This window comes from Panthera tigris, chromosome B4 (genome assembly GCF_018350195.1).
Source record: "Panthera tigris isolate Pti1 chromosome B4, P.tigris_Pti1_mat1.1, whole genome shotgun sequence".
NCBI lineage: Eukaryota > Metazoa > Chordata > Mammalia > Carnivora > Felidae > Panthera > Panthera tigris.
In genome coordinates, this window is record NC_056666.1 from 42,505,285 (window position 1) to 42,521,099 (window position 15,815).

General features: G+C 42.5%; 1 protein-coding gene across 1 annotated transcript; it reads right to left on the reverse strand.

The window, feature by feature from the left end:
• Nucleotides 1-5,385: 5,385 nt before the first annotated feature.
• AICDA (activation induced cytidine deaminase) lies at nucleotides 5,386-14,693 on the reverse strand. The gene is made up of 5 exons (XM_015540827.2): nucleotides 14,622-14,693; nucleotides 9,279-9,426; nucleotides 6,930-7,200; nucleotides 6,536-6,651; nucleotides 5,386-6,111 (listed from the first exon to the last, which is right to left on the reverse strand). Exons 1-5 carry the CDS (start codon nucleotides 14,627-14,629, stop codon nucleotides 6,058-6,060), a joined length of 597 nt encoding a protein of 198 aa, XP_015396313.1. The 5' UTR covers nucleotides 14,630-14,693; the 3' UTR covers nucleotides 5,386-6,057.
• Between the last annotated feature and the right edge of the window lie 1,122 nt (nucleotides 14,694-15,815).

Here is a 15,815-nt window from a genome sequence, read left to right on the forward strand (position 1 = left end):
GTAACTTAAGATGGTAAAAATGATGTATTTAAGTTTAATCTCTATTTTGGGCTACTCTAATACTAAAGAGCAAGTCAAAGTGGTTGCTCTCATTTAATACAAAATTAGCTTTGTAAATCATATAAGATAATCTTTTTTTTTTCAATATATGAAATTTATTGTCAAATTGGTTTCCCATATAAGATGATCTTGAAGTTTGAAATAGAGGCTTAAGAGTTAGGTGCTTCGATTTGTATCTTTAATAAATTGAACATGTATTTAAATTCTAAAATATTATAAGCAGCCGTTTCTCCGACAGAAAGTACCCCAACTCCCATTTAAAACCACATACAGTATTTTCTTCATGTACGTGGCTAGTCTTTCTGGCTGGAACATAAGCTTTTATTTTTTAGAAAAAAAATGTTTTTAATGTTTATTTTTGAGAGAGAGAGAGTATGTGTGAGCAGGGGAGGGGCAGAGAACGAGGGAGACACAGACTCTGAAAGCAGGCTCCAGTCTCTGAGCTGCCAGCACAGAGCCGGACACGGGGCTTGAACCAATGAACCGCGACATGAACCCACAAACTCCGAGACCATGACCTGAGCTGAAGTTGGACGCTTAACCGACTGAGCCCCCCAGGCACCCCTGGAATGTTTTTAGAACACAGGGATATATATATATATATCCATATATATATATATATATATATATCCATATATATATATATATCCATATATATATCCATATATATATATATAATCATATATATATATATCGATATATATATATACATATCCATATATATATATCCATATATATATATAATCATATATATATATATCCATATATATATACATATCCATATATATATATATATAATCTCCATTATGTTGGTCACAATGCTATGCATCTAGTAGTTGATCAGTAAATATTAGGAAGAATGAATAACAGATCCAGCATTTATTTCTCATGAAAAAAAAATTAAGGGAGCTCCACACCCAACACGGGGTTTGAACTCACAATCCTGAGATCAAGAGTGGCATACTCTACTGACTGAGCCAGCCAGGTGCCCCTCTCATGAAATTTTCTTAAAGACAACCATATGGGGCGCCTGGGTGGCTCAGTCTGTTGAGCACCCAACTCTTGATTTCGGCTCAGGTCATGATCCCAGAGTTATGGGATGGAGCTCTGTGTCGGGTGTGGAGCCTGCTTAGGATATTCTGTCTCTCTCTTTCTCTCTCTCTCAAACAAAATAAAACCAACCATATCTTCACCACCACAGAATGCTTCTCGTGAGGCATTCCAACTGGGTGGGGGCTGACCGCACTGACGTTAAAAGAATTCACCCAAGGCAAACTAAAGAGAAGTTTATTGAATACCCTGCCAGGAAGCAGTGGTGAGAGACCACAGTGATGAGGGCAGAGTGAAGAGGTATGGGAACATAGGGTATTTTCCCTTGTTTGAAAACTGCCTGGTTGTAAGTAGCCGATTGGTTCGCTGGGGCTTCTGGCTATTTTGAGGTGGGTCGCTTAATGACCCTGTTTGCGTCAACTGGGGGCCATTGCTTCACTCAAATTTTCGTTGTGAAAGCCAGTGGCTTAAAAGTGGCCTCGAGGGGCGCCTGGGTGGCGCAGTCGGTTAAGCGTCCGACTTCAGCCAGGTCACGATCTCGCGGTCCGTGAGTTCGAGCCCCGCGACGATCTCGCGGTCCGTGAGTTCGAGCCCCGCGTCAGGCTCTGGGCTGATGGCTCGGAGCCTGGAGCCTGTTTCCGATTCTGTGTCTCCCTCTCTCTCTGACCCTCCCCCGTTCATGCTCTGTCTCTCTCTGTCCCAAAAATAAATAAAAAACGTTGAAAAAAATTTAAAAAAAAAAAAAAAAAAAAAGTGGCCTCGAAACTTCTCAGTTACCATGTAATAATTAGTGAATATCATAACTATTACAATAGACTAGAGAAGTCGATAGTTCCAGCTGAGATGTGTCAATGGCCTCCGTCCAAAGACCATGAGCGACACAGCTCCTGAAGTTGAACCAGTGGGATTTATTACTCTTGTAGTGAGGGAGAAGACACATCATGGGAAGCCATTAAGTCTCAGTCAGAGGGTGTTTTCTCTTACTGAGCGACTTCACGGCTTGGAATTTAATTACAGAATCTGGGCTTTGGTTTGGTGATTTGAGGGAGGGTCTAAGAACCTGGGGATTTGTGTTAGATTAGATATGGTGAGGAAATGGGGTCAATTCTACAACTGGGTGTGTCAAATCTTTAGGGAGGGCTGAGTGGAACAAGGATAAAGCTGTAATCGGCAAAGAAGTAGCAGCCATTCCTTCCAGCCCAGAGAGGCGGTGTTTGGTATTTTTGGGGGTGGCTCAGACAAATTATGAAATGGTTTTGCTTTCTCTCATTTTATCAGTCCGAGTGAACTTGTCTGAGGCTGGTATTCTATGAGATTGTTTATGTCCAATACGAAAATAATACTGCCTGGCTCTCAGTGTGGGACCAGCTTTCAATTATCAAGGGCTATTTTTACATTTGTTTTGGTGTTTATTTTGCCCTTTCTTAGGTACTAGTAGAAGAGGGAGAGAAAAGTAAATAAATTCAAGAAGTGTTTAGCATAAAAGTCTGGAGGACGGGATATGGGAGTAGAGGGTGATGTCGAGGGTGATGTCTTACGTTTCTGTCCTGCCAACAGAAAGGGTGGCAATGCTCATTATTGAGAGAGCACCAGCTTTGTCTTATCTTCTAATTTAATACCTAACAAAAACATGTGAAAAGTTCACGTTGTCACCCATGTAGAGATAGGAAATTAAAGTTGTAGATGGGTTAAACATATCTTGCCCGCTGTCACATAGAAACAGAATTCAAATTCAGGTTCACCTCCAAAGTCACTGACTTGTTTTAAAAGTGGAGACAGAGGGGCACCTGGGTGGCTCAGTCGGTTAAGCGTCCGACTTCGGCTCAGGTCATGATCTCGCAGTTCGTGGGTTCGAGCCCCGCGTCGGGCTCTGTGCCCACGGCTCGGAGCCTGCTTCGGATTCTGTGTCTCCCTCTCTCTCTGACCCTCCCCTGCTCACGCTCTGTCTCTCTCTGTCTCAAAAATAAATAAAACATTAAAAATAAATAAATAAATAAATAAATAAATAAATAAAAAAGAGTGGAGATAGAATTCACATAACATAAAATCCACACTTGTAAATTCATCTATCGATTCACACACACACGCAAATCTTAGCCACTTTAAAATATACAAGTTAGTGGTTTGGGGGTACATTCAGAATGGCGACTATCGAATCCTAGACCATTTTCGTCACCCCACAAAGAAACGCCGTATGCGTTCAGTGATTCTCATGCCCTTCTCCCTCTTGTCAACCACTAAGCTTTGCCTCTGTGGGTTTGCTTGCTCCAGACATCCCAAATAGGCAGAATCGTATGCTGTGTGGCATTTTCTGTCTGGCTTTCTTTCATTTGGCATCATGTTTCCAAGATTCGTCCATGTTGTGGCATGTATCCGTACCTCACTCCTTTTTATGACCGAATACGATACCATTGGATGGAGATACCACGTTTGTTTATTCACCCATCACCTGATGGACATTTGGTGTTCCTACTTTTCTACCACGAATACTCCCGCTGTAAGTCCTCACTTACAAGTTTTTGTTTCCACACAACACTCTTAACCTCTTGGCGTATGTGCTGCCGAAGTGAGCACTGCTTTTAATCTCTTGGATGTAGGGGTGCTTGACTGGCTCAGTCGGTAGAGTGTGAGACTCTTGATCTTAGGGTCACAGGTTTGAGCCCCACGTGGGGTTTAGAGATTACTTAAATTAAAGGCAAAAAACAAAAGGTTAATCTCTTGGATAAATACCTAGGAGTGCAATTGCTGGGTCATGCAATAATTCTGTCTTTTATTCTCTTTTGAGGAACCACCAAACTGTCTTTCAGAGTGGCCTCACAGTTGTGCATTTCTGCCAGTTAATACATAGAAGTTCCAGTTTCTCCACAGCCTTAGCAACAATTGTTATTATTGCTTTTCTTGTTGTTGATAACCATCCTAATTGTATGAGTGGTATCTCATTGTGGCTTTGATTTGCATTTCCCTAATGACTAAGAATGTTCCCTAATGACTAAGGGGTATCTTTCATGTTCTTATTAGACATTTGTGTGTATCATCTTTGGAGAAATGTCTATTTGAGTCTGTTGGTCATTTTTAATTAGGCTGACTTTTGTTATGGGTTATAAGCGTTCTTTATGTATTCTGCACACTAGACTCACTATTTGCAAATATTTCCTCCCATTTTGCAAGCTGTCTCTTCAGTTCCTTCCTACTATCCTTTGATGTGCAAAAGCTTCTCATTTTATTTTATTTTTAAATTTTTTTTTTAACGTTTATTTATTTTTGAGACAGAGAGAGACAGAGCATGAACGGGGGAGGGTCAGAGAGAGGGAGACACAGAATCTGAAACAGGCTCCAGGCTCTGAGCTGTCAGCACAGAGCCCGACTCGGGGCTCAAATTCACGGACCGCGAGATCATGACCTGAGCCGAAGTCGGCTGCCCAACCGACTGAGCCACCCAGGCGCCCCAAAGCTTCTCATTTTAATGAAATCCAATCTCTCTATTTTTTTTCCCTTTTGTTGCTTGTGCTGTTGGTGTCATATTTTAGAGACTGTTGTCAAATCCAAGGTCACGAAGATTTTCACCTGTTTCCTTCTAAGGGTTTTATAGTCTGTAGTTCTTACATGCAGGCAGTTGATAAATTTTGAGTTAACTTTTATATATGGCATGTGGTAGAGATCCAAATTGATTCTTTTGCCTATAGATATCCATTGTCCTAGCAGTTTGTTGAAAGAACTTATATTCTTTTATTGACTGGCCCTGGCACCCGTTTGCATTTGTAGGACAATAAGATTGTGCATTCAGCTTGTCCTGTGGATCTATTTATCTGCATTGCAAGGGTTTCCAGGAGATAACTGCACAGTGACATGGTTGCTTTGACTATTTTTCTCACAGTCAAGGATAGTTGTTACACGTAGGCAGTCTCTGTGCCATAGGCTGGCTCCCTTACATTTTGCTGGATAAAACACTCTTTCTTTGCTATGGCTCTGTCATCCTTCCCAAATATTATTCTCTTTTTATCACACTCTCTTAAATAGTGAACATTTCTTTGAGAGAAGCATCACATAAAGTAGGAACCTGTTGGCCTGGTTGACACTGTTCAAGTTAACAGACCCATCGGGGAGAACAGGTGCCTGGTTTTAACACTGAAGCAACCCCTCTCCAAGTGTTACCTGATTACCCGCGAAATGTGTGGTTGTGTTTTCTGAACTATGGACTTCTTTAAAAAGGATCTGTGTTTCCAGATGTGTGACTTGAAGCACCAACTAACTTTCAGGCATCTTTGTCAGTCCTCATACTCATTTTAAGATCCTTTATTATAAAATACCCTGAAGGTGATCGCACATATTCCATACCAAGAAAAAAACCGTTGTGTGTACAAACAGGAAAACATGCCTCAGACAATTAAAACAGACAGCACATGCTTAGATATTAATGCTCTGAGAAGATGTTTGGGGGTTACAATCACCCAGAGTCTTTCATTAGGTGGTTCTACATAGATCATGGACTGGTGGAGGTCTGTTCACTTGAAAGTGAACCCCAAAGGCAAAGAGTACAAAAATGTATCAGTAATATCCTTGAAAAACTCAGAACGAATAATAGAGGAAACTGATTATAAAATATTTGATCTTCTCACCATGCTTTTAGGGAGTTACCTTCTGTTTCCTCCCAGCCTAAAAGTCATAGAACAGGACACTTTAGGCGCTCCCAGGCCCTGCAATTCTGCCATTTCACAGTAGAGGGCGCTGTTGCATTAAAACCTGCACCGGTTGCACCGCTACCTCGGTGGGCCTGTGCTCCTGGTCTACTTTCCAGATGTTTTTTAAACAAGCCCTGTATACGAATATTTTTTTCTCTAAACTCTAAGGAAGTGAGAGTTGAAGAAAAACAGACTTCTTGAAAGATCGTCCTTTTACCCATTGTCTTCAGAGATAGCTTATAATATGTGACATTCTTGGAGGCTGCTGTCAAAGTCCCAAAGTACGAAATGCATCTCTCAAGTCATCAACCTCATACAGGGGCTGTGGAGAAAGAGAAGGAGACTCAGGGGATGACTTTGTAACATTTTGCAGGAAAGTAAGTGGGGGGGAGGGACTAGGAAGAGACAGGAAGAGAAGAGGAAGGAACGCTACCAGGAGGAAAAGACAGCTCTTGAGACTCTAACCAAGAAAGAGACATGTGAGGGATCAAAGAGGGGAAGGCAAAGGCATCCTGGCAGAGGGCTCTGCATTGTGAAACAGAAGAGCAAACTCGAATGCGGGAGAAACGACAACAACAAAAAAAGCCAGAAAATAGGCTTTCACCAGGGGAAAAATAAGGAGTGATATTTACACACACGCGCACATAACGACAGTGTGAAAAATATAAGAAAGGAAAACACAAGTCGCTGCAGGAAAAGATGACTTTGGAGAGAGAAAGGAAAGGAGAAGCCAAGAAGCCCCTTACCAAAAGAATGCGTCGAAGCTGTCTGGATAGACGAACTGAATTTTCATGCAACCCCTCCCAGGCTTTGAAAGTTTTTTCACGATTTTCCACAAAAGTATTCCAGCAATAAAAATAATCTTTAAAAAAAAAAAAAAGGAGGGAGATGGGGTTTAAGACAGCTCAGATCCCAAATCAAGAGAAAAGAAAGAAAACCCTTCCCCCCTCATGCCCCCACAGCCCCTCCCCCTTAATTCTCATCTCCCCCAAAGCCTGGTGTCCAAGCCGTTAATTCTTTTCCTCCAATTCTAGTTGATAATTTTCGGCTGGATCCCGCCCCCGACGTTTCTCATTCTGAATTGCAATCCTGAACCAGAGCTGCCGCACGGCGCCTGCGCAGCAGACGTCCCCTCCACACCTTTGAAGGTCATGATGGCGATTTGGACGCCCGCGCGGTGCAGGCGCCGCAGCCCCTCGGGCTCGGCCTTGCGGTCCTCGCAGAAGTAGAGGCGCGCGGTGAAGATCCTCAGACTGAGGTTGGGGTACCCTCTCAGAAAGTCGGCCACGTGCCGGGCGCAGTCGTAGCAGGGGCTCCAGGAGGTGAACCAGGTGACGCGGTAGCAGCGGCCAGGGTCCAGGTCCCAGTCGGAGATGTAGCGGAGGAAGAGCAGTTCCACGTGGCAGCCGTTCTGCGGAGAGAGCAGACGACTTAGGTGACGTTCACTGACCTTGACTGCGGCGCCGGTAGCTTTATGGTCATTGATTCACCTGCTCCCCACAGTAATCTTTTATGGGGTGTCCGCAGTTTTGGGCCTTAACGTTGCAAAACGTTTTGCTAACTCCCCGAAGGAGCGGCGAGGCCCGAACCCTTTTGCCGCCGTGGCCCTGTGGCGTGGAGACAGGTTATGGATTTTTCTGTGGACCGGGAGGATGAAATGAGCCTGGTTGAAGTAGCATCACACTGTCGTGGAGTTTTTTAAGCTGCGCTTGTGAGGTTAACTTTTTGCACCTTTAAGGAGAAAGAAAATGGCTTGGAACGAAGTCCTGTTGCTTGACATCGTGGAAATACACCAGACCGCTAGGGGGAGGTAGGAAACTTATGAAGGGGCAAAACACATTAGAGTAAGGCCGACAGAGGGGTGTTGTAAGAGAGGTAATAGGCACTGCTAAGGATTAAGAACAATTGAATGTGTTTGCGCATTGTGTGATCCCTGCGATTGTAATAATAATCTCACAATAGTGAGATATAGCAAGTCGGCTTAGTGTTGCGGGAAGGTCATTAGCCCCGGAATCTGATGATCTAGGTTCCGGTTCCTGGCGTCACCACTCAGGTGACTGAGACAATTTACCCAACTCTTGGATCTTCTAATTCCATACCAGTGAAATAGGCTGGTGTGAGGCTTAAATGAGAAAGAAATAAAGGGTTGGTAACTGCAAAGCCTTCCATACGTAGAATGTGCCACGTCAACAAACAAGAAAGAAAGAGATTAGGATGTTAAACAATTGTAATGAGATAATTTACGCAATACAAATGGAGGCAAAGGGAACTGAACAGTCAGATAAACACTAAACAATGAGTCAGTGTCCTTCCACCCATGGATTCTTCCCTGGGACTCCCACCGATACCAGATGTCACTGCCTGTTATGAGACAGGAAATAATCGTTGGCAGAAGCTTATGTAAACCCATCTGGTTATGGTGAAGAAGTCTCTTGGAAGTGTAATTCTCTGATCTTCTAGATGCTGAGAGATCGGTTTAATTAATCAGCCAATTGAAGCTTCCCTGAGTATTCTGGGTCTCATACTCAATGTACTCATTGGCTTATGATCTGTGTGAGCAGAAGGGAATAGGAGTCATTTGGCAAACAGAACTGAGTCATTATTAATGTTTCCTCAATTTTTCTTCCTTACTTTTCAAAAATTCTAAAGAAAATTTGATTTTCACATTTAAGATTTAGCTTGAATGAGCTGATAATATTCTCCTAAATCAAAAGGCTCCTACATTTGATTTCTTCCTTAACCTCAAAGGCAATTCATTTGCTGGGGAGAGGGGAGAGATTTTGGGGGCAGTTAACTCTTGGCATTGAAGCAAGGTGTGGCAGTAATGTACCCAGCATGATTGGGGAGGACATTGGATGACACACTTTGGGGCATAACAATTACAATTTCATGGACATTTATTTATTTATTTTTAAGTTTATCTATTTTAAGAGAGAGCGTGCATGAGCACAAGTGGGGGAGGGGCGGAGAGAAGGAGATACAGAATTCCAAGCAGGCTCTGCACCATCAGGGTAGAGCCCTATGCGGGGCTCGAACTCACGAACTGTGAGATCATGACCTGAGCCAAGATCAAGAGTTGGACACTTAACTGGCTAAACCACCCAGGCACCCTGAGTTTCGTGGACATTTAAAAAAGAAAAAGATTGGGGTGCCTGGGTGGCACAGTTGGTTGAAGCTCTGACTCTTGATCTGGGCTCAGGCCATGATCTCACAGTTCATGAGTTCAAGCCCCATGTGGGCTCCGTGCTAACAGTGCGGAGCCTGCTTGGGATTCTCTCTCCCTCTCTCTGCCCCTATCCTGTGCTCTCTGTCTCTCTCTCTCTCTCAAAATAAACAAACCTCAAATTTTCTTAAATTAAAAAAAAAAAAAAAAGAAAGAAATCTGAAGACCTAAATGTGAGACAGGTTGAAATGTAATACCGTCAGCAGATGGTTTTAAAAGTGCCCATAGTCTAGCTTTTAATTGCCTTGGAAGCAAATAATTGATACCTTGTTTCGAAGGTGACCGAAGTCCAATGAAAAGGAGGTGGCACTGTCCCGCCGCTTCACCACGTAGCACAAGTAGGTCTCATGGCGACCCTTCGCCCAGCGGACATTCTTGAAATGGTAGAGAAACTTCCTCTGCTTCATCAGGAGGCTGTGGGTGAGAGAGGGAGGAACATACAGGAGTACAGCTCCTTCTCTGGTCACTCCTGGCTTTCCTTCAGGCTTTTTTTTTTAAAGAATTTTTTTTTAATGTTTATTTATTTTTGAGAGACAGACAGAGTGCAAGCAGGGGAGGGGGAGAGAGAGAGAGGGAGACACAGGATCCTAAGCAGGCTCCAGGCTCTGAGCTGTCAGCACAGAGCCCGACGCGGGGCTCGAACCCATGAACCATGAGATCAGGACCCGATCTGAACTTGGACTCCATTATTAACCCTTCTTCGTGCTTATATTTAAGACCAATTGACAGGTAGCCAGAACCCCCAAACCATGTGCACTCACAGGACAGTCTCCTCCCACAGCTGTCTTTTAGATGCTGACAACTTGGAATTACAAACTTGTTCCTGGGGTTCCATAATTTTTTTCTTTCAGAGTTCCCCTCCAAATGCTACCTGAATGTCCATTGTGTACTTCAAACTCAACACGGTCAAAACAGAATTCCCAAACTGCCCACCATCCTGATTATCCTGTCTCTCCTTACTTTTCCATCTCAAGTAACCAGGCTAAATTTCTAGGCAAAAATCGAACACTTAACAACAACAAAGACCCTCCTGGGGCACCTGGGTGGCTGAGTGTGTTAAGCACCTGACTCTTGATTTTGGCTCAGGTCCTGATCTCACAGTTCGTGGATTCAAGCCCGGCATAGGACTCTGCAGAGCCTGCTTGGAATTCTTTCTACCCCTACCCCTCCACCCTCCTGGGCCTATGTGCACTCTCTCTCAAAATAAATAAATAAATAAATAAACATTCAAAAGAAAAACCCTCCTGTAGTTTCCCTTGGTTTTCCAGTTCATCCCTACCGAATCCCTCATCCCCGGTTACCAATTGATTGCTGACCTGTCTCCCCATTTAGACTTCGTGTTTTGAGGCAGAAAAGTGTCACTTCATGAGGAAAAAAATCTCTTTTTAACGTAAGAGTAGTACTTGGCTGTTGTTAACTTGAATAATACAAAAATAATACAAAAAGTTAAGTGTTACGTTTCAAAGTACTAAAGAATTACACTATCAACAACAGCCAAAGTATGGGAAGAGCCCAAATGTCCATCGATGGATGATACATATATACAATGGAGTATTACTCAGCCATCAAAAAGAACTAAATCTTGCCATTTGCAACTGCGTGGATGGAACTAGAGGGTATTGATGCTAAGCGAAATAAGTCAGAGAAAGACATATCATGACTTCACTCATATGAGGACATTAAGATAAAAACCAGGTGAACATAAGGGAAGGGAAGCAAAAGTAATATAAAAACAGGGAGGGGGACAAAACAGAAGAGACTCAAATATGGAGAACAAACAGAGGGTTACTGGAGGGACTTTGGGAGGGGGGATGGGCTAAATAGGTAAGGGGCATTAAGGAATCTACTCCTGAAATCATTGTTGCACTATATGCTAATTTGGGTGTAAATGGAAAAAAATAAAGTTAAAAATAAATAAATAAATAAATAAATAAATAAATAAATAAATAAATATTAAAGAATTAAAATTTTAAAAATTAAAACAAATTTTTCTAATTCAATATTTAGGATACTATCTAAGAGTTAAAATTTTTATGTTTTTCTAGTATTTTACAGTCATATTTACATGGTTTGGATTATACTGATTTCATATGGAATTTTGCACTCTGCTGCTTTTTAAACTTGGCAATATAATCTAAACATTATGTTACGTTGCTCGCATGCCCTTGTTTTCCTTATTCCTAGCGCAGTGTTTTACTTGTCACGAGCACTAAATTGCATTGCATTGGTGGAAATACTCTGTGCTGACTCAAGTTTCCTTGCGTTTGTGGATTTAACACAAGCTCTATAGTATGGTTGATACCAAAGCACTGATGGTTTCTCCGAGTTTTGTCTTTAGTCTCTTCCAGAAATGAATTTATCGAGTTGTGGAGACAATGCTGCCACTTAGTGGCCCAGGGCAGAAGTGCAGTAAACTTGTAGGGACACCTGGGTGGCTCATTCGGGTTGAGCTGAGCGTCTGACTCTTGATTTCGGCTTGGCTGTGGTCACGGTCCCAGAGGTCATGATCCTAGAGTCGTGGGATGGAGCCCAGAGTCAGGCTCAGTGCAGAGTGTGAAGCCTGCTTGGGATTGTCTCTCTATCCCTCTGCCCTTCTCTCCCGTTCATTCTTTCTCTCTCTCTCTCTCTCTCTCTCAAATTAAAACAAACAGAAAAAGTGCAGTGAACTTGTAAAAACAAAGAGCGAGGCAAGGATTTGAATACGGTTGGCTGGCAAGAGAATTGAAACTTATTTCACCTTTTTTTTTTTTTTTTTAAACCATTGAGGCATAATTTACATAGTCACCCTTTTAAAATGTACAATTTTGTGAGTACTGGCAGATGTAAACACCCAAAGCTGAGACCACCGTCAGGATACAGAACATTGCCAGGGGACGCCTCCCCAGAGTTTCCTCATTCACTATGTCAGTCAGTTCTTCCCCCCCCTTTCCTAGGCAACCATTAATCTGCTTTCTGTCACCGTATGTCACTATCCACGTCCTAGAATTCCGTATAAGTCCTACATTATCTCTTCCTTTGTGTCCGACTTGTTTCACTTTGAAATTCATTTGTTGTGTTGCATGTATTAATAGTTTGATCCTCTGTTTTGCGAAGTAATATCCCATTGCATGGCTTAGAGCACGTGTATTCATTCACCTGTCGATGGACATTTGGACTGTTTCCGCTTTGAGGCTATTGTGAATAAAGGTTTTACAAACATGTCCCAGTCTTTGTGATGACATAGGTTGAGAATTAATTTTAATGCAATACATGTGATAGACCCTGAATTCAAGAGTTAAGTATCCAAGTGTCACCCTTATTAATTAGGTGAGCAAGGACGAGCTTTTTATAGCCATCTCAATTTAAAATGTCTCGCCTCACACACGTGAAGCTTCTTGAAATACACTTTAAATCCTGAGGCAGAGAACTGGGTTTATCACCAGTATACACATTATGTATATCAAGCAATTTAAAAATGGCTTAATCATATCATTTTAGAAGGAAAAATTGGCATGTGAGAGCAAGCGGGGGGAGGGGCAGAGGCATAGAGATTTTTAAGCAGGCTCCACACAAAGCTGAGCTGGACGTAGGGCTTGATCCCACAACCGTGAGTGAGATCATGACTTGGGCTGAAATCAAGAGTTGGTCGCTCAACCGACTGAGCCACCCAGGTGCCCCAGGGGACTCAGTTTTAAACAGACTAAGCATCATCTCTTACTGAGACATTTCTTTAAACACCTAACGTACCCTGCTGGGCTCTATGGCTAAGCAAAGGGTGGAGAGAGGTACCGTGTCACACACAGCGGATCTGCTGCTGGGAGGAAGAAAAGGTGTTCTGGAAGGGATGTGAGATAGGTGAGGGAATTCAGATGGACTTTTGCCTTCTGCCTCACGGGAAAATACAGCAGTCCATTACTGTTTGTCAGAAGCGACCACAGTGAAGCGAATCACTTGATTGTGACCTGTTAGTTAACCTTCTAGGTCCATCACTTTCCTTCAACTGTAGCTAGGAGCCCATTTCCAGTATCCTGTTCTCTTGGTTTCTCTTTTGGGTACAAAGGACTTTGTAGAGGTAGTCCTTCAAGGTCGCGGGCTGCCAGCTGCTCTGGACAGCTGTGCCCCGTGAGGCAGAACATTGCTGTATCCCCAGCAATGCAAACAGAGACAAATGGGTTAAAAATAATCCTGACGAATGCCCTCTGCAGATTTTCTTTTCCTTAATGATAATTGTATATTTCCCCTTTTCTCCTCTTGAATTTCATCTTTTCTCCTTTTTGTGTCTTTGAGCTTCAACTACGAATTTAATCATTGCTTTGCATTTCATTATGTACAAATATTTTCACTGGACCCTTTACCTCTTTATACCTCAGCTTAATTTTCAAAATCTGATTGCAAACTGAGCAGACATTTGACATTTTTGCCCTCAAGAAAATTTGCTGAAGAACATTTAGACTCCCATTAAAAATCTTAATTCTGGGTGCACCTGGCTGGCTTAGCCGATGAAACATGAGACTCTTGATCCTGAGGTTGTGAGTTCAAGCCCCACATTGGGTATAAAGATTACCTGAAATCTTTTGAAAAAAAATTTTTTTTTAATTTAAAAAATCAATTCTGTAGTGTAAACGCTTTGTAAAAGCGTTAAGTTGAGATAAAGTATAAGGATTAAGTATGATTCTCCTACTTCTGTAGTAAGTAGGAATGAAATAAGTTATGTGATAATAACTTATCATAAACAGCTTGTGAAAACATTCTGATAATCTTAAAAATACATTTAAGAAGTAAGTTAAGTGAAACTGAAAGACTGTATACGTAGGGGCGCCTGGGTGCCTCAGTTGGTTAGGCGTCCCACTCTTGATTTTGTCTCAGGTCATGATCTCAGAGTTCATGAGATCAAGCCCCACATTGGGCTCTGTGCCGACAGCATGAAGCCTGCTTGGAATTCTCTTTCTCCCTCTCTCTCTGCCCCTCCCCTGCTCTCTCTCTCTTTCTCTCTCTCTCAAAATAAAAAAAAAAAAATTAAAAAAAAAATTAAAAGGAAGACTAGATAAGGAGTAAAAATGCCACTAACTGCCTAACAATTAACACTAAATAAAGTTATTTACTGATGCTTGACTGATTTTTCTCCCTGTAACAGATACATAACATCCTAGTGACTTTCAAGCAGTTAATTTTGCATATGGGCATTAAAAAATAATCTCCTTACTCTGTAACTAAGTTTTTCAGTAAAGAGTCCCCAGGAAGGTTTACAAGTCCTTTTATAGGTGAATGCTGACAAAATTATTAGTACGATTTCCACTACCGTCTATAATATAGTTCTAGTCTTGCTATACCTTTTCATGAATTGAATCTCTAAACTAGTGTGAACTGCACTACACATCTCAGGACGAGTCCATACGTGGCACATAGGAGTTCTTTTGAATATGGAAGAGAGAGAGAGAACAGAGAGAATCAGGCAGAGAGCGTGTAAGATCTGAACAGATGTGACAGATCCAGAGAAATAAACATGCAGATTGCCCAGGCAGTGAGTCAGATAGTGAGAGGAGAGAAGCAGATAGCTACCAATCTGAAAGCTCAGATTTGCTCGGAGAGGAAAGCCAGTGCACCCCCGCCCCATGAGGAGATGGCTTTACCTGTCCATTGTGGATTCCAGGGTGTCTTTCTTAGTCTTAGGCCAAGGAAGGCTTGCCTCAAGTCCTGCTGCCTCACTGACTCTGTCTGGCAGTGCATTGGCCCCACACATTCAAATTTGAGCTTACCCTCTTAGGCTCCACCCCCCCCAAGGCATCATCATCATCAGGTACCCCAACAGCCTTCCTCCTGTTTAGGTCCAAAAAAGATAGGCGGGGCTGTCATTGGCAAAGTCACGTGGGTAAATGACTGAGGGCCGGTCTGCTTAAGGTATAGGCTCCTTTAGGGCTACAGCTGTAAAAATCCAGTCTATGCTCCACAGGTAACAAAGATCAGGAAACAATAGCCAGAGACACTTAGGAAATTGTAAGCCTGGTGGCCAATAACATCTTTAATTTTAAAAGCGTAACAATAATATTAGTAATGTTCATTGAAATAGCATCTTGTTCTCTGTGAGCTGAAGGCATCTGTTCCCTTGTGTAAGTGCACGCTTTCTGAATCTCAGTAGAGACCAGCACTAACCTCCTGCTTTGTGGCCAAGCAAGTAAATGTGGCCAGTTATGTAGGACTTAGGAATAGAAATTTTGCACCCTAAACCACCGATTCCCCCCCCCCTTTCTGATTGCACTACAAGAATTGCTAGAAGACTAGATGATTGCACAAGAGTAATTTTTGCAAAAGCTGTCTTTTCCACAAGCCATATATTTTGAAGTCAGAAGCAGCGGCATCCCAAAGCATTAAAAAATGTCTATTTCATCAGACAGAATCAGCATCCAAATGACTCCAGTGAACTTGGAAAACCGTCTGGGCTTTTCAAGTAAAAGGCTTTAAATTCCTGCCCTCATACAATTTGGTCTATTAAAGATTTTGCTTCTCCCTCCTAACTCAGTCTAAATCCTTTCTATTTCTTTATTCAATAGAAACTCAGTGCCTAACTACGTGAGAGAAACTGTTGGGTGCTGGGGGTACAGTCGTGAGTAAAGCAGCTAAGGTCTCTGCTCCCTTCCTGCCTCAAGGCTTTGAATACCCCATAGGCATTGATTCCCAAATCTGTCGCTCCAGCTTGGACCACTTCCTTGAACTCAACACAGATGCAAACAACTGCCACCTCAGCATCCCCATTTAAATATCCGAGGGGCATTGCCAACACGCCTCAAACTGATCCCCTTTTCTCTCTCTCAACACACCTGCTCCTT

Bases quoted from the DNA above. Each gene is read 5' to 3' on its own strand.
- AICDA (XM_015540827.2), bottom strand. The intron at 7,201-9,278 runs GTATCAATTATT...CTCTCTCCGCAG, and splicing joins TCGGTCACCTTCGAAACAAG to AACGGCTGCCACGTGGAACT. The intron at 6,112-6,535 runs GTAAGGGGCTTC...CTTTCTCCACAG, and splicing joins AGCTTCGACGCATTCTTTTG to CCCCTGTATGAGGTTGATGA.